At 26.7% G+C, this 23,917-nt stretch overlaps 2 protein-coding genes across 6 annotated transcripts in view; both read right to left on the reverse strand.

Moving 5' to 3' along the window:
* Positions 1-2,987: 2,987 nt before the first annotated feature.
* On the reverse strand, positions 2,988-4,246 carry LOC135129360 (large ribosomal subunit protein eL15). Of its 2 annotated transcripts, none has more exons than XM_064056508.1 (5): positions 4,160-4,246; positions 3,779-3,958; positions 3,585-3,721; positions 3,423-3,533; positions 2,988-3,234 (listed from the first exon to the last, which is right to left on the reverse strand). In XM_064056508.1, the coding sequence occupies exons 2-5, from the start codon at positions 3,948-3,950 to the stop codon at positions 3,040-3,042; spliced, it is 615 nt and encodes a 204-aa protein (XP_063912578.1). In that variant the 5' UTR covers positions 3,951-3,958; positions 4,160-4,246; the 3' UTR covers positions 2,988-3,039. The 2 variants fall into 2 exon arrangements, with proteins under 2 accessions (XP_063912578.1, XP_063912579.1); XM_064056509.1 differs by lacking the exon at positions 4,160-4,246 and adding an exon at positions 4,047-4,114.
* Positions 4,247-9,733: 5,487 nt separating this feature from the next.
* LOC135129594 (pyrokinin-1 receptor-like) overlaps positions 9,734-23,917 on the reverse strand; it is a 149,458-nt gene continuing 135,274 nt past the window's right edge. For all 4 annotated transcript variants that reach the window (XM_064056782.1, XM_064056783.1, XM_064056781.1 and 1 more), the window contains exons 4-5: positions 20,545-20,762; positions 9,734-10,342 (exon numbers count right to left, since the gene is read on the reverse strand). In XM_064056782.1, the coding sequence (XP_063912852.1) occupies positions 9,854-10,342; positions 20,545-20,762 (707 nt within the window). In that variant the 3' untranslated portion in view covers positions 9,734-9,853. The remainder of the gene's footprint in view (positions 10,343-20,544; positions 20,763-23,917) is intronic.

Below are 23,917 nucleotides of genomic sequence, written 5' to 3' on the forward strand. Positions count from 1 at the left end.
TTGTTACTATTATGTTAATATGAATTGTTATGTTAATATTTTGTTATGTACTTTATGTAATGCCTTTATATCTTTCGGCGTAATAAAGCACTATTATTATTATTATTATTATATTTTCGGATTTTCCTGGATTTTATTGCTTTTTGGGTTTTTTTTGGTTTTATTTGAAATTTTTCGATTATATCGATTTTTATTGGAGTATTTAGATTTTCCTGGCTTTATATAGCCGTATGGATTGTTTCAATTTTTTCGGTTTTTCTTGATTTTTTGTCGAATTTTTTGGAATTTTTGAATTTTTTTGGGGTTTGTTTTATTTTTTGGATTACTTCAATTTTTGGATTTATTTGGGGTATTGGAAATTTTTGGATTGTCTTGAATTACTTGGATTTTTTAATTTTTTTTATTTTTGGTTTTTTCGATTTGTTGATTTTTTTTTGGATTTGTTTGATTTTTAGGATTTTTTTAATTTTTGGAATTTTTTATCTTTTGGCTTTGCTGGATTTTTAGATTTTTCGAACTTTTTTGATTGTATTGGATTTTTTGGATTTACTTGAAATTATATTTGGATTTTGCTGGATTTTATTCATTTTTGGATCTTTGTTGGATTTTTTAGTTTACTTGGAAATTTCGGAAAATTTAGATTTTCCTGGATTTTATTGGTTTTTGGGTTATTTGGATTTTTTTTGGATGCCATTTGAATTTGGGGATTTACTTGGAATTTTTGGAAAATTTGAATTTTTTGATTTCAAATACACATTTAGATTTTCCTGAATTTTATTGATATTTGGGTTTTCTGTTTTTTTTTTGGATTGCATTGGAATTTTTGAATTTACTTGGAATTTTTGTATTTCTTTGGATCTTTTGAATGTTCTTGGATTGGATTGGAATTTTTGTTTTTTTTTCGGAATTTTTGGATGTTTTGGATTTTTCGAATTTACTTGAAATTTTTGGCAAATTTGGATATTTTGATATCAAATATATATTCGAATTTTCCTGAATTTTATTGTTTTTTGGGTTTTTTTGGTTTTATTTGAAATTTTTGGAAAATTTGAATATTTTGTTGTCAAGTATATATTTCGATTTTATTGGAATTTTAATTTTTTCCATTTTTTGGATTGCATTGGAATTTTTGGATTTACTTGGAATTTTTGTATTTCTTTGGATTTTTTGAATGTGCTTGGATTGGATTGGAATTTTTGGATTTTCCTGGATTTTGTTGATTTTTGGGTTTTTTGTATTTTTTGAATCCTTTGAATGTTTTTGGGTTGTATTGGAATTTTTGGATTTACTTGAAATTTTTGAAAAATTTGGATTTTTTGATATCAAATATATATTTGGATTTTTCTGGATTTTATTGCTTTTTGAGTTTTTCTTGTTTTATTTGAAATATTCGGATTTTTTGGATTTTATCGATTTTATTGGAGTATTTGGATTTTCTTGGCTTTATATAGTCGTATGGATTGTCTCAATTTTTTCGGTTTAGCTTGATTCTTTGTCGAATATTTTGTATTCTTTTTTGGAGATTTTGAATTTTTTGGGTTTGTTTTATTTTTTTGATTTCTTCAAGTTTGGGATTTATTTGGGGTATTGGGAATTTTTGAATTATCTTGAATTACTTGAATTTTTTAGATATTTTTTATTTTTGGTTTTTTGGATTTTTCGGATTTGCTTGGTTTTAAGATTTTAAAATTTTTGGATTTTTTTTTATCTTTTGGCGTTGTTGGATTTTTTGAATTTTTTTGATTGTACTGAAATTTTTGTATTGTTTTAATTTTCTTAGATTGCATTGGAATTTTTGGATTTTTTCGAAATCTTTGAATGTTTTGGATGTACTTGAAATTTTTAAATTTGGATTTTTTGATTTCAAATATATATTTGGATTTTCCTTGATTTTACTGATTTCTGTTTTTTTTTTATTTTTGGATTTTTTGGTTTTATTTTTAATATTTTAATTTTTTGGATTTTTTTTAGAATTGTTGGAATTTTTTTGGATTTATTTGGAACTTTTAATTTTTTTTTTTTTGAATTATTTGGAATTTTTGGAACATTTGGATTTGTTGAATTGTATTGGAATTTGACTTTTTTTTAGATTCTTTTGATTTTGTCGATATTTCAGAATTTTTTGGACTTTTTCGGTATTTTTTTTATATATTTGGACTTTTTGAATTACATAATTTTTAGATTTTTTTGGATTTCCATTGGAATTTTTTTAATGTTTGAATTTTTTGATTTTTTTATTTCCTGGAGTTTTTGATTCTCAATTTTTTTGGATTGTTTTGAATTTGTTTAGAAGTTTGAATTTTTTCGGATTCTTTGGTTTTTTTAATTTTCCAATTTTTTTTTTGTTTTTTTATTTTGGAACTTTTGATTTTTTTTATTTTGTTGGACTTTTCGATTTTTCGGATTTTCTAGATTTTTTTGGAGTATTTTGAATTTCATTGAATGGTTTCAATTTTCTTTGCATTTTTCCGTTGCTTTATATAGCCGTATTTTGTTGTTTTTTGGTCACTTTTTGTAGTGATCTTTTTTATTTTATGTATTTTTTTACCTTGTTTTCGAATTTTTTGTGAACTTTGTCCTTCATCGCTACTTGTAGTCCATTTTTTTTCACAATTTTTGCGACTTTTTGGGTCGCTTTTCATGACTTAATTTTTTTATTTTGCCGAACTTTCGTAAAATTCAAGAAACTAAAAAAAAATTGCAAATAAAAAAATTATTAAATCGGTACATTGAAAAATCAAAAAGTTGTAAAAATGAAAAAAATAAAAAACCGAAACGAAAAATTGCAAATCGAAAATTTGAAGAATGGAAAATTAAAGAATCCAAACATAACGAAACGAAAAATTTGGGAAAATGAAATTTAAAAATGCGAAAAATTTCAAATCGATAAATTCATGAACCCAAAAAAATGAAAAATTCACGTCAAAAAGCTGCCAGAGTGTTATTTATGTTACTGGTTTTCACTTTGGAACCCACCAAATAAACACTTATTTCTCGGATTTTTTTATTGTTATCAAAACAAGTATGAATTTACATAATTTATCGCTTTCTGCGCAATTGGAGGGAGTTCCTCCTCAGCCATGCAGCCTTCCTGGAACCGCCCTTGGTCTGCGAATACCTGTGCCCTTTACCGATACCACGTGATGAGCGTCCAGCCGAAGTCTTTCCACGTAACTCGCGATGCTTATGCACGGAATTCACAATCCAGTTGACCTTAGGGTCGCGTCTGACAGCCTACAAAGAAAAACACAAAATTAGCCCAAACCTACACCAAACTAAAACAAAAACAAAATCAAATAAGTCAGACATCAAAGGAGTTTTCTCTGCATACACACAAGTGTGTAAGCGTGGTGCATGCCTAATCATCATTTAAGAGCACTAAAGAACCTGATAATCAACTCAGCGCAATTAGAAAAACTTACTTTGTGAGATGGGTCAACTAAAATCACTTCATAGTATTTGTATGAAGAGTCCTGGGCCACCCAGTACGAGTTCAACACTCTCAAGCCCCCGCAACGCCGGCCAACTCTTTCCTACGAAATTAATCATAAGTCGAAAGTCTAACTTAATTAGAATAAACCAACCTCAGCGATGGCTTGTAGGTTACGCACAGGTTTCAACTCGTTAACTCCGTGGCTCTTGGGTTTGCCGTAAGTGGCGCCTTTGGGAACTGGGCGCTTGCGGCCCCCACGGCGGACGCGGATGCGGAATATGACAAAACCTACAATAAATGAAAATCTGGTCACAAAACAGTCGTTAAGTTTGAATTATAACGTACCTTGCTTGGCTCTGTACCCCAATCTACGCGCTTTATCGGGCCTGGACGGTCTCGGAGCCCTATGCAATTTCGTGAGTTGGCGGTACTGCCAAACCCTCACTCGTAACAAAAACCTAAGAACGTCGCTTTGTTTCTTACGGTACAACTCCTGCACGTACTTGTAGGCCCCCATTTTCTAGCCTGGAACGAGAAATGCGGATGACATAACCTCACTTTGTGAGAAAGTGGAAATATTGCTATTATGAGAAAAATGTAAAAAAATACACACAAGGAATGCACAATGGGGGTTAGGAAAGGGGGTTTTGAGTGACTTGGGGGCGATTTGAAGGCGGATGCTTTGTAAAAATCACAAAATTTGAAAAAATAAATAACATGACATACCTACTGAGTGACAACACACGGAAAAGAAGGTGGGAGAATAGCGCTGCCAACCAAGTAATGAAAAGTCACTAACTTGGTTCCACGAGTGCTGTCAGATTATCTCTAACACAGTTTTTATTGCTGTTGTAATTAATAATGCGTGATTAGTGGTTGCAAAATAATTGAAATTACGGTTTATTTATTTAAAAAATTGTAAGTAATGTTGTAGCTTGTAATTTGTAGATCTGTTGATCAAGGAGCATCAAGTGGATTGTTCTTAGGTTGGTACTAAAATTATAATGTCTTCAAGAGTATGCAACACATAATACACATCAGACTGAATAACTTGCTTTCGTCTGATAACAGTGATAACTAAGCCATTAAAAAAAAAAACTTGAAACATTTCAAATGTTCCGAAAAAACTAAAACTTCCTAAAATTTCGACCATTAAAAAAATTCCGAAAATTGGGAAAATTAAGAAAATTCCGACAATTCTAAAAATACCCAAAAAAATTCAAGAGAACTAAAAAATCTAAAAATTTTAAAATCCAAAAAGAATTCAAAAATTCTAAAAATTCCAATGGAAATTCAAGATACCCAAAAAAATCCTAAAGAATCCAGGAATTCCAAAAAATGATAAAAAAAAAGAAACAAAAAATTCAACAATTCAAAAAATCTAAAAAAATGCAAAAATTACCTAAATTACAAGCAGATTAAAGAAATTCCAAAAAATTCAAGAAACCCCAAATAAATTTAAAAATTCCGAAAATTCGAATTATTCTAAAAGAATTCAGCAAATCGAAAAAAATTCAAAAATTCCAAGATCAACGGAAATAAAAAATCCAAATGAATCTAGAAATTATAAAAAGTTCAAAAATCCAAAAAATAAAGAAAAATAAAAAACTAAGAACCCAACAATTCCAAAAATCTAAAAAAAATCTTAAAAAGTCCAAAAAATCCAAAAATGGAAAAAACAAAAAATTATGAAAAATGGGAATATTGAAGAAAAATTGTGATACTAAAAAATTCTGAAAGTTCCAGTGGAAATCCAAACAATCCAAAAAAATCTAAAAATTCCAATCAGATTAAAAAAATCCAAGAAATCTAAAATTTCCAATTACTCCAAAAGAATCCAGAAAATCCAAAAAATTCAAAAATTCCAAGAGGATCCAAAAATTCCAAAAAATCCAAAACATAAAAAATTAAACAACTCCAAAAAAAATCCAACAAAGGAGAAAATCCAGAAATTCTGAAAATTCTAAACGCATTAAAAAAATCTAAAAACTGCAAAAATTCAAGAAACCCCAAATGAATTTAAAAAATCCAGAATTTCCAATTATTTCAAAAGACTCCAGAAAATCCAAAAAATTCACAAGTTTGAAGAAAATGCAAGATTTCTAAAAAATCCACTAGATTGAAAAATCCAAAAATTCCAAAAAAATCCAAAAAACAGAAATCCATAATTTTTAAAAATTCCAAGCACATTTAAAAAATCCAAAAATTCAAGAAACTCCCAACATTCCAAAAATTCCAAATATAAAACCCGAAAATTTCAAAAATCCCATTAAAAAAAACAAAAATATTCAAAACTTCCGAACATTCCAAAAATTCCAAATACAAATTCCGAAAATTTCAAAAGTCCCATAAAAAGAAGAAAAATATACAAAAAAAGTACAAAAAAAAAATAATTCTAACAATTTCAATGAAAATCCAAAAAAATAAAAAAAAAATACAAAAATTCCAGATACACCACAAAAAATTACCACATATTCAAGCAGATAAAAAAAATCTAAAAAATAAAAACTTCAAGAAACGCCTAATATATAGATAATTCCAAAAATTGCAACTATTCCAAAAGAGTTCAGTAAATCCAAAAAAATTCAAAAATTCCAAGAGAATCCAAAAATTCCAAATTATCAGAAAAATTTAAAAAATTCAAGAAACCCCAAATAAATCTAAAAATTCCAAAAAAATTAAAAAATTCTAAGAAAATGGCAAAAATTCCAAAAATATTCAAATTACCAAAAAATTCAAGAAACCAAATGAATCCAGAAATTCCAAAAAAACAAAGAATCCAATAATTCAAAATATCCAAAAAAATCTGAAAAGCCCAACAAATCCAAAAATGAAGAAAACAAAAAAAATATGAAAGCGAAACGTTGAAAAATGGGAATATTGAAGAAAAATTGTTAAATCAAAAATTCCAAAAACTTAAAAAAAAAAACAAAAAAAATTACAAAAAATCCAACGATTAAGAAAACTCAAAAAATCCAAAAATGGAAAAAATTCAAAGCAGATTAAAGCGAAAAAAAATTCAAAGCATCAAGAACCTCACAAATTCCAAAAAAAAATACAAAAAATCCAACTATGCTAAAAATCATCCCGGGTACATAAAAAAAAACAATAATAATAATAATAATAATAATAATAATGGGTTTATTTTTCAACAGACCATATTAGGTACAAAAATGTTAGAATTTAACGAAAAAATTCAAGAAATTCCAAAAAAGCCCAAAAATTTCAAACAATTCAAACATTCCAAAAATTTTGAAAAATCCGAAAATCCAAAAACATCAATATTTCGAACATTACGAAAATTCCGAAAATAATGAAAATCCAAAAAAAATCTAAAACTTCCTAAAATTTCGAAAATTTGGAAGATTAAAAAAATTCTGACAATTGCGAAAATTAAGAAAATTTCGAAAAATCCTAAAATTCCGACGATTCAAAAAAACCCAAAGAATTCAAAAGAACTCAAAGATCTAAAAATTTTAAAATCCAAAAAGAATCCAAAAATGCTAAAAATTCCAATGGAAATTCAAGAAATCCAAAAAAATCCCAAAAAATCCAGGAATTCCAAAAACTTTAAAAAATCCGAAAAATAATAAAAAAACAAAAAGAAACAAACAATTTAACAATTCAAAAAAATCTAAAAAATCCGAAAAATCCAAAAACGGAAAAAATGAAAAATTATGAACCAGAAACATTCAAAAATGGAAATATTGAAGAAAAATTGTGATACCAAAAAATTCTAAAAATTCCAATGGATATCCAAATAATCCAAAAAAAAATCCAAAAAATCCAAAAATTACCAAAATTACAAGCAAATCAAAAAAGTTCCAAAAAATTCAAAAAACCCCAAATAAGCTTAAAAATTTCGAAAATTCCAATTATTCCAAAAGAATTCAGCAAATCCAAAAAAATCAAAAATTCCAAGAAAATTCGAAAACTCAAAAAAAAGTATAAATAATAATAATAATAATAATAATAATTTTATTTCCAGAGAGACAAATACATTGTTGTCTGGAAATCGTCTGTATATCCAGAATCCAAATGAATCTAGAAATTCCAAAAAGTTCAAAGATCCAGAAAATATAGAAAATAAAAAAACAAAGAATCCGACTATTCGAAAAATCCAAAAAAAATTTTAAAAAGTCAAAAAAATCAAAAAATGGAAAAAACAAAAAATTATGAAGCCGAAACATTGAAAAATGGGAATATTGAAGAAAAATTGTGATAACAAAAAATTCTACATAATTCAAAAATTCCAAATATTTAAATAAACAAAAATTCTAAAGATTCCAAGCAGATTAAAAAAAATCCAAGAAATCCAAAAACTCAAGAAACCCCAAATGAATCTAAAAAATTCAAAATTTCCAATTGCTCCAAAAGAATCCAGAAAATCCAAAAAAATTCAAAAATTCCGAGAGAACCAAAAATTAAAAAAAAATCCAAATTCTCAAAAGAATTAAAAAATCCTAGAAACCCCAAATAAATCTAAAAATTCCAAAAGTTCCAATTGTTTCAAAAGAATTCAGCAATACAAAAAAATTAAAAAATTCCAAGAAAATGGCAAAAATTACAAAAAAATTCAAAAAACCAAACGAATCCAGAAAAATCTAAAATTCCAATGGAAATCCAAACAATCCAAAAAATAATAATGGGTTTATTTTCCAACGACAGGTGTCCATATAGAAACAAGAATCTTCTAATTTAACAAAATCCAAATTGACAAAAAAATTCAAAAATTTCGACTGAAATCTAAAAAATCCAATTGAATCTAGAAATTTCAAAAAGTTCAAAGATACAAAAAATAAAGAAAAATAAAAAAACAAAGAGTCCGACGATTCAAAAAATCCAAAAAAAAATCTTAAAAAGTCCCGAAAATCCAAAAAATTCAAAAATTCCAAGAGGATCCAAAAATTAAAAAAAATTCCAGGACATAAAAAATTACTCAACTCCAAAAAAATCCAAAGAAGCAGAAAATCCAGAAATTCTGAAAGTTATAAACGCATTAAAAAAATCAAAAAAATGCAAAAATTCAAGAAACTCCAAATGAATCTAAAATATCCAAAAAAATCCAAAATTTCCAGTTATTTCAAAAGAATCCAGAAAATCCAAAAAATTCACAATTTCAAAGAAAATCCAAGATTTCCAAAAAACCCCAAAAATCTAGAAAATCCAAAAAAACCCAACAATTCAAAAACCCCAAAAAACTCTAAAAAATCCAAGAAAATCTGAAAATGGAAGAAATGCAAAAATTATGAAGCCGAAATAATTACAAATGAGAATATTGTGATAACAAAATATTCTAAAAATTCCAATGGAAATCCAGAAAAATCGGAAAAAAAATCTAAAAACTCCAAATACACAAAAAAATTACCCAATTTTCAAGCACATAAAAAAATCCAAAAAATGAAAAATTCAAGAAGCCCCTAATATATATACCAATTCCAAAAATTCCAATTATTCCAAAAGGGTTCAGTAAATCCAAAAAAATTCAAAAATTCCAAAAGAAGCAAAAATTCCAAAAAATTCAAAACAACCAAATGAATCCAGAAATTCCAAAAAAAAGAAAAATAAAAAAACAAAGAATCCAATAATTCAAAACATCCAAAAAAATCTTGAAGAGTCCAAAAAATCCAAAACTAGAAAAAACAAAAATTATGAAACCGATTCGTTGAAAAATGGGAATATTGAAGAAAAATTGTGATCCTAAACATTCTAAAAATTCCAATGGAAATCCAAACAATCCAAAAATTCCAATTATTCCAAAAAGGCAGAAATCCAAAAAAATCAGGAAAAAAAAAAACAAAAATTTCAAATACACCACAAAAAATTACCAAATTTTGAAGCAGATATAAAAAATCCAAAAAATGAAAAATTCAAGAAACGCCTAATATACATATATACAAATTCAATTATTCCAAAGAGTTCAGTAAATCCAAAAAAATTCCAGTGGAAATCCAAACAATCCAAAAAATTCCAAAAGAGATTCAAAGAAAATCTAAGAAATCCAAAAATTCAAGAAATGAATTCAAAAAAATCCAAAATTTCCAATTGTTTCATAAATTTTAAAAATTAGTGGTTGCAAAATAATTAAAATTACAGTCTATTTATTTAAAAAATTGTAAATAATGTTGTACTTTGTAATTTGTAGATCTTTCGATGAATGAGCATCTAGTGGATTTTTTTTAGGTTGGTACTGAAATTATAATGTTTTCAAGAGTATGCAACACATAATACACATCAGACTGAATAACTAGCTTTCGTCTGACATCAGTGATAACTCTAATAAGCCATTAAAAAAAATCATTTTCACATAACCCCTTTATTTACAACTCCTACATACATAAAAAAGACTGAAAAACACTTAACACCTACGTTCGCATCACAGACAACACATTGAGATCATAGTCCTCACAACTTCCCTTTTCACGCAATATCTTCATTAATCTCCTCCATATACCTCACCAAATCCGAACTACTGTACTCCATCTCGTCCATATCCTGCAAACTCGAATTACTTATGGTATTACTTTCGGCGCTACTCTGCCTCCGGAACTCCTTCTTTTTTTTAGCGCCCCACAGGCGAAAAATTCGAAACTTCCCGCCCTTCGCGCCCTTCGAGCTCTTCTGACTACTCTCGATCGACGTGGTCAGGGTAGGCTTCGACTCGCTCAGTACGATCGGCTGGAGCGTCTTACAGTCGATTATTGTCGAACTGTCCTGTTTCACTTTGTTGCATCCTAAAAAATGGTAGGATTTCGTCGGTTTGAGGTTAAGTTCTTCGTTGATGCGCTCAGCGCCATCTGAGACGGAGCGCTGGAACTGGCGGGCGTTGGGGGCGCAGCGGCTGAGCACCGAGTAAGTTTGGGTGGGCGGGCGGGGCGAGGGGCGGTGCCACAAGTCGGAGAAAGTTTTCTGGAAAATAAATATGTAATGAGTGGGGGTGGGGAAGATTAATATGACACGTAATGGCTAGGGGAGTCAGTCGGGGTCGGACTTATCTGTTATTAATTGGGTAGAATGGACCGAAGTTGTGATGAACGGGGCCGCTATTTATTTTGGCGGCGTGGAGTCGCGCGTTTCATATTTTTGTTTTGATAGGGGTTGGATTCGCAGAAATTGGCGAAGTAATGGGGTTATGAGGAAATTTGGTCTATGAATTTATGTTACGGCGGTTTGTTTGGCCGAGTTTAGTAATGAAACTTTGACTCATGGGTAAGGTACATACGAATTTTTCTAGTTTTAATAGTTTTACTAATTATATTTTAATAATTTAATTTTTTTCAATTTTTCGCTTCTTTAGTTTTTGCGATTTGCGATTTTTCAGTTTTTATTTTTTTTTGTTTCTTCAATTTTTCTATTTTTTAAATTTCACTTCTTTACTTTTTCGTTTTACAATTTTTCATTTAGGTTTTTCATTTTCTTTGTTTTTACTATTTTTTTATTTTTCGATGTTCGAAATAAAAAATCTAGAAAGTTAATAAACTGAAAACTTTGAAGAATTTCAAGATTGGAAATAGAAGAATTGAAAAATCAAAGATTGAAAATTTGAAAAATTGTTTAAAAATCTAAAGAAACGTGGAAAAAATATAAACTAATTTAAAAAAAAAAAACAAAAAATCCAACAATTAAAAAAACAACAAAAAAATAAAAAAAAATCTAAAAATGGAAAAAATTGAAAGCAGATTAAAGCAAAATCAAAAAATCCAAAAATTCTGAAAATATTCAAAGCATCAAAAACCTCACAAATTCCAAAAAAAAAAAATCCAAAAAATCCAAGTATTCTAAAAATCATTCCGGGCACATCCAAAAAAAAATCCAAAAACAATAATAATAATGGATTTATTTTTCAACAGACCATATTAGAAACAAAAATCTTACAATTTAACGAAAAAATTCAAGAAACCTCAAAAAATCTAGAAAATCCAAAAAAGTCCAAAAGTTTCAAACAATTCAAATATTCCAAAAATTCCGACAATAACGAAAATCCAAAAAATCTAAAAATTCCTAAAATTTCGAAAATTAGGAACAATAAAAAAATTCCGAAAATTAAGAAAATTCCGAAAATTCCGACAATTCTAATACCCAAAGAATTCAAAAGAACTCCAAAAATCTAAAAACTTTAAAATCCAAAAAGAATCCAAAAATTCTAAAAATTCCAACGGAAATTCAAGAAGTCAAAAAAAACCCAAAGAATCCAGGAATTCCAAAAACTTTAAAAAATCCGACAAATATTAAAAAAGCAAAAAGAAACAAAAAATTCAAAAATCCGAAAAAAATCTAAAATTTCCAAAAAAATCCAAAAACGGAAAAAATGAAAAATTATGAACCCGAAACATTGAAAAATGGAAATATTGAATAAAATTTGTCATATCAAAAAATTCTAAAAATTCCAATGGACATCCAAAATAATCCAAAAAAAAAAAACCAAAAAAATCGAAAAATTACCAAAATTACAAGCAGATTAAAAAAAATCCAAATAAGTCAAGAAACCCCAAATAAATTTTAAAATTCCGAAACTTCCAATTATTCCAAAAGAATTCAGCAAATCCAAAACAATTCAAAAATTCCAAGAAAATCCGAAAACTCAAAAAAAAATATTAATGGATTTATTTTCCAACGACAGGTGTCCATATAGAAACAAAAATCTTACAATTTAATAAAATCAAAATTATCAAAAAAATTCAAAAATTTCAACGGAAATCTAGAAAATCCAAATGAATCTAGAAATTCCAAAAAGTTCAAAGATCCAAAAAATAAAGAAAAATACAAAAAAAACAAAGAATCCAACAATTCAAAAAATCCAAAAAAAAATTTAAAAAGTCCAAAAAATCCAAAAGTGGAAAAAACAAAAAATTATGAAACCGAAACATTGAAAAATGAGAATATTGAAGAAAAATTGTTATACTAAAAAATTCTAAAAATTCCAAGCAATCCAAAAGAATCCAAAAATTCCAAATACTTAAAAAAATAAAAATTCCAAAGATTTCACGGAGATTAAAAAAAATACAAGAAATCCAAAAATTCAAGAAATCCCAAATCAATCTAAAAAATTCAAAATTTCCAATTACTCCAAAAGAATCCAGACAATCCAAAAATTCAAAAATTCCAAAAAAAATCTAAAACATAAAAAATTAAACAACTCCAAAAAAATCCAAAAAAGCAGAAAATCCAGAAATCCTGAAAATTTGAAACGCATTAAAAAAATCCAAAAAATGCAAAAATTGATGAATCTAAAATTCCAAAAAAAATCTGAAAATGGAAGAAGTGAAAAATTATGAAGCTGAAACATTTGAAAATGGGAATATTGAACGAAAATTGTGATAGCAAAGTATTCTATGGAAATCCAAAAAAATCAGGAAAAAAAATCTAAAAATTCCAAATACTCCACAAAAAAATACCAAATTTTCAAGCATATAAAAAAAATTCAAAAAATGAAAAATTCAAGAAACCCCTGATGTTTATATCAATTCCAAAAGAGTTCAGTAAATCCAAAAAAATTCAAAAATTCCGAGAGAATCCAAAAATTTCAAAAAATTCCAACTTATCAAAAATATTAAAAAATTCAAGAAACTCCAAATAAATCTAAAATATCCAAAAGTTTCAATTGTTTAAAAGAATTCAGCAATCCAACAAAATAAAAAATCCAAGAAAATGGCAAAAATTCCGAAAAAATTCAAATTTCCAAAAAAATTCAAAAATTCCAACGGAAATCCAAAAAATTAAAAAAAAACAAATGAATCCAGAAATTAAAAAAAAAGACAAATAAAAAAGCAAAGAATCCAATAATTCAAAACATCCAAAAAATTTGAAGAATCCAAAAAATCCAAAAATGGGAAAAACAAAAAATTATTAATCCGAAACGTTGAAAAACGGAAATATTGAAAAAAAATTGTTATAGCAAACATTCTAAAAATTGCAATGGAAATCCAAACAATCCAAAAAATTCCAAATACTTAAAAAAAACAAAGATTCCAAGCAGATTCAAAGAAAATCCAAAAAATTGAATAATTCAAGAAATGAACCCAAAAAATCTAAAAAAATCCCGGATTTCCCATTATTCCAAAAGAATCCAAAAAAGCAGAATATCTATAAATTTTAAAAATTCCAAGCACACTAAAAAAAATTCAACAATTCAAAAAACCCAAAAAATCTAAAAAAATGAAAAACCCAAAAACATCCAAAAAATCCAAAAAAATCCAAATTATCAAAAAAATTCAAAAGTTCCAACGGCAATCCAAAAAATCCAAATGAATCCGGAAATTCCAGAAAGTTCAAACATCCAAAAAAATGAAGAAAAATAAGAAAACAAAGAGTCCAACTTTTCAAAAAATCAAAAAAAAATCTAAAAATCCAAAAAATCCAAAAATTCCAAAAAAATAAAAAAAAATATCAATGGAAATCTAAAAAATCCAAAAAATGCAAAAAATCGAAAAATTCAAAAAACTAAAAAAAATGAAGGATTAAAAACCTCAAAAAAAATACAAAAATGGAAAAAACAAAAAGCAGATTAAAGCAAAATCAAAAAATCCAAAAATTCTGAAAGACTTCAAAGCATCAAAAATCTAGAAAATCCAAAAAAGTCCAAAAATTTCAAACAGTTCAAATACTCCGACTATTTCGGAAATTCCGAAAATCCAAAAACATTAAAATTTCGAACATTCCGAAAATTCCGAAAATAATGAAAATAAGAAAAAATCTAAAACCTAAAATTTAGAAAATTCGTAACATTAAAAAAATTCCGAAAATTGCGAAAGTTAAGAAAATTCCGACAATTCTAAAAAAACCCAAAGAATTCAAAAGGACACAAAAATCTAAAAATTTTAGAATCCAAAAAAAAATCCAAAAATACCAATGGAAAATCAAGAAATCCAAAAAAATCCTAAAGAATTCAGGAATTCCAAAAACTATAAATAATCCGAAAAATAATAAAAAAAACAAAAAGAAACAAAAAAATCAACAATTCAAAAAAATCTAAAAAATCCAAAAAAATCCATAAACGGAAAAAATGAAAAATTATGAACCCGAAACATTGAAAAATGGGAATATTGAAGAAAAATTGTGATATCAAAAAATTCTAAAAATTCCAATGGACATCCAAATAATCCAAAAAAATTCCAAAAAAATCGAAAAATTACCAAAATTAGAAGGAGATTAATAAATTCTAAAAAATTCAAGAAACCTAAAATAAATTTAAAAATTCCGAAAATTTCAATTAATCCAAAAAAATTCAGCAAATCCAAAAAAATTCAAAAATTTCAAGAAAATCCGAAAACTCAAAAAAAAAAATAATGGGTTTATTTTCCAACGGCAGGTGTCCATATAGAAACAAAAATCTTCCAATTTAACAAAATCCAATTTATCAAAAAAATTTAAAAATTTCAACGGAAATGAAAAATCCAGATGAATCTAGAAATTTCAAAAAGTTCAAAGATCCAAAAAATAAAGAAAAATAAAAAAGCAAAGAATCCAACAAATCAAAAAATCCAAAAAAATCCTAAAAATTTCAAAAAATCCAAATATGGAGAAAACAAAAAATTATGAGACCGAAACATTGTAAAATGGGAATATTGAAAAAAAATTTTGATACCAAAAAATTCTAAAAATTTCAGTGGAAATCCAAACAATCCAAAAAAAATCCAAAAATTCCAAATACTTATAAAAACAAAAATTCTAAAGATTCCAAGCAGATTAAAAAAAATACAAGAAATCCAAAAATTCAAGAAATCCCAAATGAATCTAAAAAATCAAAAATTTCCAATTACTCCAAAAGAATCCAGACAATCCAAAAATTCAAAAATTCCAAAAAAAATCCAAAACAAAAAATTAAACAACTCCAAAAAAATCCGAAAAAGCAGAAAATCCAGAAATCCTGAAAATTCTAAACGCATTAAAAAAATCAAAAAAATGCAAAAATTCGAGAAACCCCTTACGAATCTAAAAAATCAAAAAAAATCCAAAATTTCCAGTTACTTCAAAAGAATCCAGAAAATTAAAAAAATTCGCTACTAACGAATACTTAAGAAAAAATAAAAATGTCAAAGGCTCTAGGCAGATTCCAAAAAATCCAAGAAATCCAAGAAGTTCAGAAATCCCAAATAAATCTAAATATTCCAAAAAAATCCAAAATTTCCAATTATGCCAAAAGAATCCAGAAAATCCAAAAAATTCAAAAATTCCAAGAAAATCCAAAAATTCAAAAAAATTCCAACATATTAAAAAATCCAAAAATTCCAAAAAAATCCAAAAAAAGCAGAAAATACATAAATTTCATAAATTCCAAGCACATTAAATAAACCCAAAACTCAAGAAACCCCAAAAAATCTGGGAAATCCAAAAAAATCCAAAAATTCGGAACATTCCGCGAATTCCAAATACATATTCCGAAAATTTAAAAAATTCAAAAAAAGCCAAAAGTCCAAAAATATCCGAAACAAACAAAAAATCCAACAAACCGAAAGAATAAAAAATCCGAAAACTTAAAAAAACAAAAAATAAAAAATAACAGAAAAACAGAATCCAAAAAATCCAACAATTCAAAAACCCCAAAAAACTAACAAATCCAAAAAATGAAAAATTGCAGAAATCCCTAAAAATGGAAAAAATTCAAAGCAGATAAAAAAAATCCAAAAACTCCAAAAAATCAAGAAACCCCAAATCTGAAAAATTCAAGCAAAACCAAAAATTCCTAAAAAATTCAAAGCATCAAAAAACCTACAAATTCCAAAAAAAAGCCAAAAATTCCAAATACACCACAAAAAATTACCAAAATTTCAAGCAGATAAAAAAAAAATAAAAATAAAAAAATAAAAAAAATCTAGAAAATCCAAAAATTCAATAAACCCCCAAAAAATCTAGAAAATGCAAAAAAATCCAAAAATTTCCAACAATTCAAACATCTCCAAAATTCCGAAAATTTCGAAAATCCAAAAATATCAAAAACTCCGAACATTCCAAAAATATCAAAAATTCCCAATATTCCAAAAATATCAAAAATTCCGAACATTCCAAAAATTCCGACAATTTCGAACATTCCGAAAATCCAAAAAGATCCAAAAACTCTGGACATTCCAAAAATTCCTAAAATTTCGAAAATTCCGAAACTTACCAAAATTCCGCGAATTCTAAAAATTCCGAAAATTCTAAAAAATCTAATGAATTCAAAAGAACTCAAAAATCGAAAAGCTTTAAAAAATCCAAGAAAACAATAAAACAAAAATTCAACAACTCAAAAAACCCACAAAATCTAAAAAATGTAAAAAATCCAAAAACATCCAAAAATTGAAAAAAAATATGAATCAGAAATATTGAAAAATGGAAATATGTATTGAAGAAAAATTATGACATCAGCAAATTCTAAAAATCCCAATCGACATCCAAAAAATCCAAAAAAAGCCAGATTATCAAAAAAAAAAAAATTCCAACGGAAATCCAAAAAATCCAAATAAATCCAGAAATTCAAAAAAGTTCAAACATCCAAAAAATAAAGAAAAATAAGAAAACAAAGAGTCCAACAATTCAAAAAATCGAAAAAAATCTAAAAAATCTAAAAAATCCAAAAAATCCAAAAATGGAAAAAACAAAAATTATGAAACCGAAACATTGAAAAATGGGAATATTGAAGAAAAATTGTAATACCAAAAAATTCTAGAAATTCCAATGGAAATCCAAACAATCTAAAAAAAATCCAAATACTTAAGAAAAAATCCAAGAAATCCCAAATAAATCTAAAAATTCCAAAAAAATCCAAAATTTCCAATTATTCCAAAAGAATCCAGAAAATCCAAAAAATTCAAATATTCCAAGAAAATCCAAAACATCAAAAAATCCAATAATTCCAAAAAAATCCAAAAAAAGCAGAAAATACATAAATTTCATAAAGTACAAGCACATACAAAAAAAAACAAAATTCAAGAAACCTCAAAAAATCAGGAAAATCCAAAAAAATCCAAAAATTTGGAACATTCCGCACATTCCAAATACATATTCCGAAAATTTCAAAAATTCAAAAAAACCAAAAAAAAACAAAAAATTAAAAATAACAAAAACAAAATCAAAAAATCCAACAATTCAAAAAACTAACAAATTAAAAAAAATCTGAAAATGGTAGAAATGAAAAATTATGAAGCCGAAACATTTAAAAATGGATATACTGAACAAAAATTGTGATAACAAGATATTCTAAAAATTCCAATGTAAATCCAAAAAAATCAGGAAAAAAAATCCAAAAATTCCAAATACAGCACAAAAAATTATCAAATTTTCAAGCAGATACAAAAAAAATCAAAAAATGAAAAATTCAAGAAACCCCGATATATCAATTTCAAAAATTTCACTTATTCCAAAAGAGTTCAGTAAATGCAAAAAAATTCAAAAATTCCAAGAGATTCCAAAAATTCCAAATTATCAAAAAAAATTTAAAAATTCAAGAAACCCCAAATAAATCTAAAAATTCCAAAAGTTCCAATTATTCGAAAAGAATTCAGCAAACCAAAAAAAATAAGAAATTCCAAGAAAATGGCAAAAATTTCAAAAAAATTCAAATTACCAAAAATTCAAAAAACCAAATGAATCCAGAGATTATAAAAAAAGAAAAATAAAAAAGCAAAGAATCTGAAGAGCCCAAAAAATCCAAAAATGGAAAAAACAAAAAATTATGAAACAGAAACGCTGTAAAATGTGAATATTGAAGAAAAATTTGTGATACTAAAAATTCTAAAAATTCCAATAGAAATCCAAACAATCCAAAAATTCCAAATACTTAAAAAAACAAAAATTCCAAGGATTCCAAGCAGATTCAAAGAAAACCAAGAAATCCAAAAATGCAAGAAACGAATCCAAAAAATCCAAAAAAATCCAAATTATCAAAAAAATTCAAAAATTCCAACGGAAATCCAAAAAATCTAAATGAATCCAGAAATTTCAAAAAGTTCAAAAACATCCAAAATAAAGAAAAATAAGAAAAAGATTCCAACAATTCAAAAAATCAAAAAAAATAAATAAAAGTCCAAAAAATCCAAAAATGGAAAAAACAAAAAATTATGAAACCGAAACGTTGAAAAATGGGAATTTTGAAGAAATATTGTTATACCAAAAAAATCTAGAAATTCCGATGGAAATCCAAACAAACCAAGAAAAAATCCAAAGACTTAACAATAAATAAAAAATCCAAAGGCTCTAGGCAGATTAAAAAAATTCAAGAAATCCCTATAAATCTAAAGATTCCAAAAAAAATACAAAATTTCCAATTATTCTAAAAGAATCCAGAAAATCCAAAAAATTCAAAAATTCCAAGGAAATCCAAAAATTCCAAAAAAATCCAAAATATCAAAAAATGCAAAAATTTCAGAAAAACCCCAAAAAAAAATACAAAATTATCCAAAATAAATAAAAAGTCCAAAAAACTGAAAGAATAAAAAAATCCAAAAACTAGAAAAAAAAAACAAAAAATAAAATATAACAGAAAAACAAAATCCAAAAAAATCCAACAATTCAAAAACCCCAAAAAACTCAAAAATCCAAAAAAATCTGAAAATGGAAAAATAAAATATTATGAAGCCAAAACATTAAAAATGTGACTATTGAAGAAACATTGTAATAACAAAATATTCTAAAAATTCCAATGGAAATCCAAGAAAATAAAAAAAAAATCCAAAAATTCCAAATACACCACAAAAAATTACCAAATTTTCAAGCAGATAAAAAAAATCCAAAAAATGAAAAATTCAAGAAACGCCTAATATATATATAATTCCAAAAATTTCAAATATTCCAAAAGAGTTCAGTAAATCCAAAAAAATTCAAAAATTCCAAGAGAATTCAAAAATTCCAAATTATCAAAAAAAAAAATAAAAATCCAAGAATCCCCAAATAAATTTAAAAATTCCGAAAGTTCCAATTATTCCAAAAGAATTCAGCAATCCAAAAAAATTAAGAAGTTCCAAGATGGCAAAAATTCCAAAAAAAATCAAATTGCCAAAAATTCAAAAAAGCAAATGAATCCAGAGATTATAAAAAAAAGAAAAATAAAAAAACAAAGAATCCAATAATTCAAAACATCCAAAAATATTTGAAGAGTCCAAAAATTCCAAAAATGGAAAAAACAAAAAATTATGAAACCGAAACGTTGAAAAATGGGGATATTGAAGACAAATTGTGATATCAGAAAATTGTAAAATCAAAAAGAAAAAGAAAAACGAACAATGAATCCAGTAGTTTCGCAGATTATCTATCTAAGAAAAATTCTGACAGACGGACTTGACCTATTTTTCGTATTCCAGCGAATTAAAAGCAATGTTTTTCCTTTCTTCAAGGGTTTAAATTTTGTCGACTTCCCTTAATCTAATTAATCCAGTGTTCGTTCCGAGCTCTCCATAGACCTCATCAACTCAATAAAGCACCCTAGATGTGTACATGACAGGGCCGCCAACACAATAGCCTAAAATTTTATTATGCACGAGATCTTTAACACAGCCCATTATACCCACATTGTGCCAACCCGATCTCCAAATTCCCCGTAATTAAAAAACAAACGTCAAAGAAAACGGCTTATCGGGTCACGAGCAGTGTTGCCAATAACAAACTCCCTTATCATTATTCATATATCCCTCATTTCGTTTTCATGAATATGGATCGGCTATCGTTTGCGTATCAGATGCTGTAATTACTCCGAACTGAATTTTATTTTTTACTTTGTAGTCGAAAGCGATTTCCATTTTCATAAATTCCGCTGTAAAGTGAAGACGCGGAGCGCGAATTTCGCAGTTATCCTCCAACTTGAGGCTAATTTCATTATTGTTATTAATCCGCAGTGGAGTGTACATCTGTCGCAGTGCTGCCAACCGTTAAACGACTCCCGCCAGACTCCGAATCGATTATTATCGCGATTTTTTGCACTAATGGTAGGCTTCGAATTTCTTCGCATTAATTATGCATACGCTTGTCACATTTCTTTATTCAAGAACACGATGACGCACAGTTTACAGTGGAAATTTATGGTAATGTGTAATGAACCGGAAGGTAGGCGATTTTTCGCTAAATTGCTCGACGTCTAAACACCATCGAGGCGGCGGTGAAAAAAAAACACGTGACGCGTTTCAGCAGCTACGCTGTCTCACCTTGAAAGCTTCGCGGAACCTGTTGGACATGATGTTGTAGAGGACCGGGTTGATGGTGGTGGACATGAAGTACAAGATCCCGGAGGCGTGCATCAGTACCATGTATATGGTCATGGTGGTTTCCTGGGCCTCCTTACTGGCGTTGGATAAGTACACAGCGAGCAGTCTTTGGGCGTGGAATGGAGCCCAGCAGATAAAGAACGCCGCAACCACAGCAACTGGAACAAATATTGACTTTGAGCTTTGAATAATCGACCAGAATTGGGACAAACTGGGAATTCTTCGGGGCGAAATGGATTGTAAGACTGAAGGCGCTGTTTGTCTGGTACTTTGAGGGAGGAAGCGGAGCTTTTTAGTTTCCGGCAGGACGGAAGCTGGGTTTGGATGGACGCGAAATGGACATTACAAATACAAACGAATGTTACTGGAGTTTAATGTCAATTGTGTCGGACGAGCAGCATAATTTGTAATCGAGACATCCTTGGATTTGAATGGAAAGTTTGTAACAAAATTTGTGTTAGTTGTCGAAATAAGTCTACACATATTAAGCAAAAACGGCTAAATATTAAGCCCCGCCCACCCACCCATCTCAAATGGGATGATTTTTTTTATTCGTCGTGAGCCAAGAGGGTGGAGCTTAACTGCAAAATCCTTATTTCTTGACAAGAAATTAAAAACATGTTTTTGAGTATCGTGTATATTTCAGTATAAGAAATAAATAAAGCCAAAAATTAGACCCCATTCATACCCGCCCCAATCTCAATTCTCATTTGTAACGAATATTTCATTCGTTGTCAAATCGAGGGGCGGGGCTTAATTGCAAGATCCATATTTATCTACAAGAATTTACCATTTTAACCATGTTTTAAGTTTTTCAATAATTGGAAAATGGAAAAATTCCAAAATTACAAATTGAGGAAGTTGAAATTTTAAAAATTCAAATTATTTTAATATATTAAAATGAAGAAACAGAAACTGAAAAATCATGAAATCTAAATGTTGAAAAGTCAAAAAATTGAAAACCAAAAAATTGCAAATCGAAAAATTGAAAAATCTTGAAACTGAAAAATTTCACAAAAAAATATTTGTATATAAAGTGATAATAACATTGATAAAATCAGAACTCTGAAAAAAACGAAAAATTGGGATAATTATAAAAAAAAATTGCAGATCGAAAAATAGAAAAATTAAAAACTGAAAAATATTACATCCAACAGTTCTGTAAAAATAACGAAAATAAAAACCGAAACGAAAAACTTGAAGAAATGAATCGAAAAATTGAAAAATCGAAAAATTGGGTAATTTCACACATTGAAAAAAGAAAAATTAAAAATTAAAGCATTGAGAAACCCAAAAATTGGAAAAATTAAGCAAAAAAAATAGAAATATTCAAGTGTTGAAAAATTCAGACAATTTAAATTGTAAAAACAAAAAATTATAAAATAAAGACATAAAAAACCCAAACGAAAAATTTGAAGAAATATAAAATTAAAAAATTAAAAATTGAACCAAAAAATGAAAAAATTGGAAAATCGCAAATTGAAAAACTGAAGAAACAAAAACTAAAAAAATCAAAACTGAAAATCCAAAAATTGGCAATATTCACGTTGACAAAGGAAAAATTAAAAATTAGAACATTGAAAAATTCGAAAAATTAAAAAAAATTTTTTTATGAAATTCCAAAAAAAAAAAGAAAAATAAAAAACAAAAAATCCAATAATTCAAGAATTGAAAAAAAATTGTTATACCAAAAAATTCTAGAAATTCCAAATGAATCCAGAAATTCCAAAAAGTTCAAACACCCAAGAAATAAATAAAAATTAGTAAACAAGGAGAAAAAAATCTGAAGAGTCCAAAAAATCCAAAAAGGGAAAAAGCAAAAATAAAATTAAAAAGTAAAATTCGCACAATCAAATCTTATAATTTTTCGAAAAATCTCGACTACCGATTTTTGTTTTTTCACAATTTTTCAATTTTTCGTTTCTTCAATTTTTCAAATTCTTGATTTTTTAATTTTCTTTTTCTTGATTTTACATACCAATTTTTCGTTTCTTCATTTTCTTTATTTTTCAGTGTTCCATTTGATTTTCTAATTTTTCGTATATTCAGTTTTTCGAAATTTCGATCTTTTCGATTTTGCACTTTTTCGATTTTCAAGTTTATGTCAATTTTTAATTTTTACCGATTTTTGAGTTTTTCGTTGCTTCAAATTTTCATATTCTTGATTTCCAATTTTTTAGATTGAGATTAAAGTTTTCATTTTATACTTTTTTGTTTGTTCATTTTTGATTTTTCAATTTTACAATATTGCAATTTTTCCTATTTTTTGATTTGAAAATTTGAAAAATCGAAAAATTGAAAAATCGAATAATTGAGAAAATTCTAAATGCCAATGAGAAAATCGTAAATTTCAATAATTGAAAATGGAAAAATTCTAAAATTACAAATTGAGAAAGTTGAAATTTTAAAAATTAAAATTATTTTTATATATTACAATGAAAACGAAGAAAAATGAAGAAACGAGAAACTGAAAAATCATGAAATCTAAATGTTGAAAAGTCAAAAAATTGAAAACCAAAAAATTGCAAATCGAAAAATTGAAAAATCCTGAAACTGAAAAATTTTACACTGAAAAAATATGTACATTAATATTGATAAAATCAGAACACTGAAAAAACGAAAAACTGGAACAATTATAAAAATAAAAATTGCAGATCGAAAAATAGAAAAATTAGAAACCGAAAAATATTGCATCCAACAGTTCTGTAAAAATAACGAAAATAAAAACCGAAACGAAAAACTTGAAGAAATGAAACGAAAAACTGAAAAATCGAAAAATTGGGAAATTTCACACATTGAAAAAAGAAAAATTAAAAATTAGAACATTGAAAAACCCAAAAATTGGAAAAATTAAGAAAATAAAAATAGAAATATCCAAGTGTTGGAAAATTCAGAAAATTTAAATTGTAAAAACAAAAAATTATAAAATAAAAAATAAAAAACCCAAACGATAAATTTGAAGAAATGGAAAATTTAAAAATTAAAAATTGAAGCAAAAAAATGACAAAATTGGAAAATCGCAAATTGAAAAACTGAAGAAACAAAAACTAAAAAAATCAAAACTGAAAATCCAAAAATTTGGAAAATCTCGCGTTGACAAAAGAAAAATTAAAAATTAGAACATTGAAAACCCCAACAAAAATTATTTTTATGAAATTCCAAAAAAAGAAAAATAAAAAACAAAGAATCCAATAATTCAAGAATTGAAGAAAAATTGTTATACCAAAAAATTCTAGAAATTCCAAAAAGTTCAAACACCCAAGAAATAAAGAAAAATAAGAAAACAAAGAGAAAAAAATCTGAAGAGTCCAAA

Source organism: Zophobas morio, unplaced genomic scaffold (assembly GCF_036711695.1).
Source record: "Zophobas morio isolate AGI-343-1 ecotype UQ-CSIRO unplaced genomic scaffold, CSIRO_AGI_Zmor_V1 ptg000016l, whole genome shotgun sequence".
Lineage (NCBI taxonomy): Eukaryota > Metazoa > Arthropoda > Insecta > Coleoptera > Tenebrionidae > Zophobas > Zophobas morio.